General features: G+C 43.2%; 1 protein-coding gene across 1 annotated transcript; it reads left to right on the top strand.

Annotated features, from left to right (window-relative positions):
• LOC129742632 (uncharacterized) lies at positions 1-780 on the top strand. The gene is made up of 3 exons (XM_055734558.1): positions 1-273; positions 332-569; positions 632-780. Exons 2-3 carry the CDS (start codon positions 389-391, stop codon positions 778-780), a joined length of 330 nt encoding a protein of 109 aa, XP_055590533.1. The 5' UTR covers positions 1-273; positions 332-388.
• Positions 781-1224: the final 444 nt, after the last annotated feature.

The following is a 1224-nucleotide window of genomic DNA, read 5'->3' as shown; positions in this document are numbered from 1 at the left end:
TTCGTTTGTTTTGCTTGCTGCGCCGGGAAATTGTTGCCTCAACCTTGCGCGCCGCAATCAGGCCGCCCGGAAGAAGATGCAGGTTTCGTTCGTGATCCGGGACGCCGAAGAGAACTGGATCCGATCAATGGATGGCTGTACTCGGCTGGACGCGATGCCATCATCCGGGTGTGGAACTGCACCCAGATCAGCTCCCAGGAACCGTACATCCAGAGCAAGGAACACCTCCACGATTGGGTCAACGATATAGTTTGTGCTGCGGTGGAAGAAATTGTGAGTTGATTATGCATTAAAAATGAATAAAAAATTAATACTTTCTTTTCTTCTACAGTAATAAGTGCAAGTCGTGACACCACCGTGAAAGTATGGTCAGTGGTGAAAGTGTGGAATGCCCACAAAGGATTTTGCATGTCGACGCTACGAACTCACCGAGATTACGTTCAGGCACTGCCCTACGCCACGGAAGCAGGTGGCTAGCTCCGGTCTGGACAAGGTCATCTTCCTGCTGGAGGAATCCGCACACCGGAGCATTCAAGGAATGCAAGAACCGATGACATTTTTTGTACCAGGTACGTGGAAATTAAAACCATTTTTAAAACAATTTCCTATGATCCCGTTTGTTATATTTTAGGTTACGCTGCTGGAACCCTCAAAGATTTACTCCGTGCTATGGATTGTTTGGCTCGGAAAGTTCTACAGGACGTGCATGCTGTGCGAAATGAGGAGGAGGCAGCCGGAAAAATGTACATTTCGGGCAAGTTTGTGATAAACGTGATTTAATAAAGTGATGAAATTGAAATGATTTTCTATTCTAATCCGAAAAAAATCCATAAGCACTGAACGAAATTTTGCGTTAGTGTGCGTGTGCGTCTTTTAGCTAACGGTTCCTAAAACGGTCTGCTTAGCGTTGGAATCAAATCGCTACGGAACTTTTAACGTTGACGTTTAGGAATGATAGCTCCTCAAAATAACTATAATGAAACGGTTCGTACTATGATCATTCCGATTTCTGTAACAGTTCGATTGACGGTTTGGTAAATCGTTTAAAATATTCCTACACATGTTCATTCCAGAAACAGTTCAATGCCCTGAAAACGTTATTCATAAGCGTATTATAAACTATACTCTAACTGTTCCTAGAACAGTGTCCCCATATAAAGGTTTTAACAGTTTTAAACAGTAACATAACTTAACGCCATATTCAACAGACCGTCGTTTTGGAAT

The sequence above is a fragment of the Uranotaenia lowii genome, chromosome 2 (genome assembly GCF_029784155.1).
Source record: "Uranotaenia lowii strain MFRU-FL chromosome 2, ASM2978415v1, whole genome shotgun sequence".
Classification (NCBI taxonomy): Eukaryota; Metazoa; Arthropoda; class Insecta; order Diptera; family Culicidae; genus Uranotaenia; species Uranotaenia lowii.
Note: the sequence above shows the minus strand (reverse complement) of the source record. Positions and strands in the feature narration are given on the sequence as shown.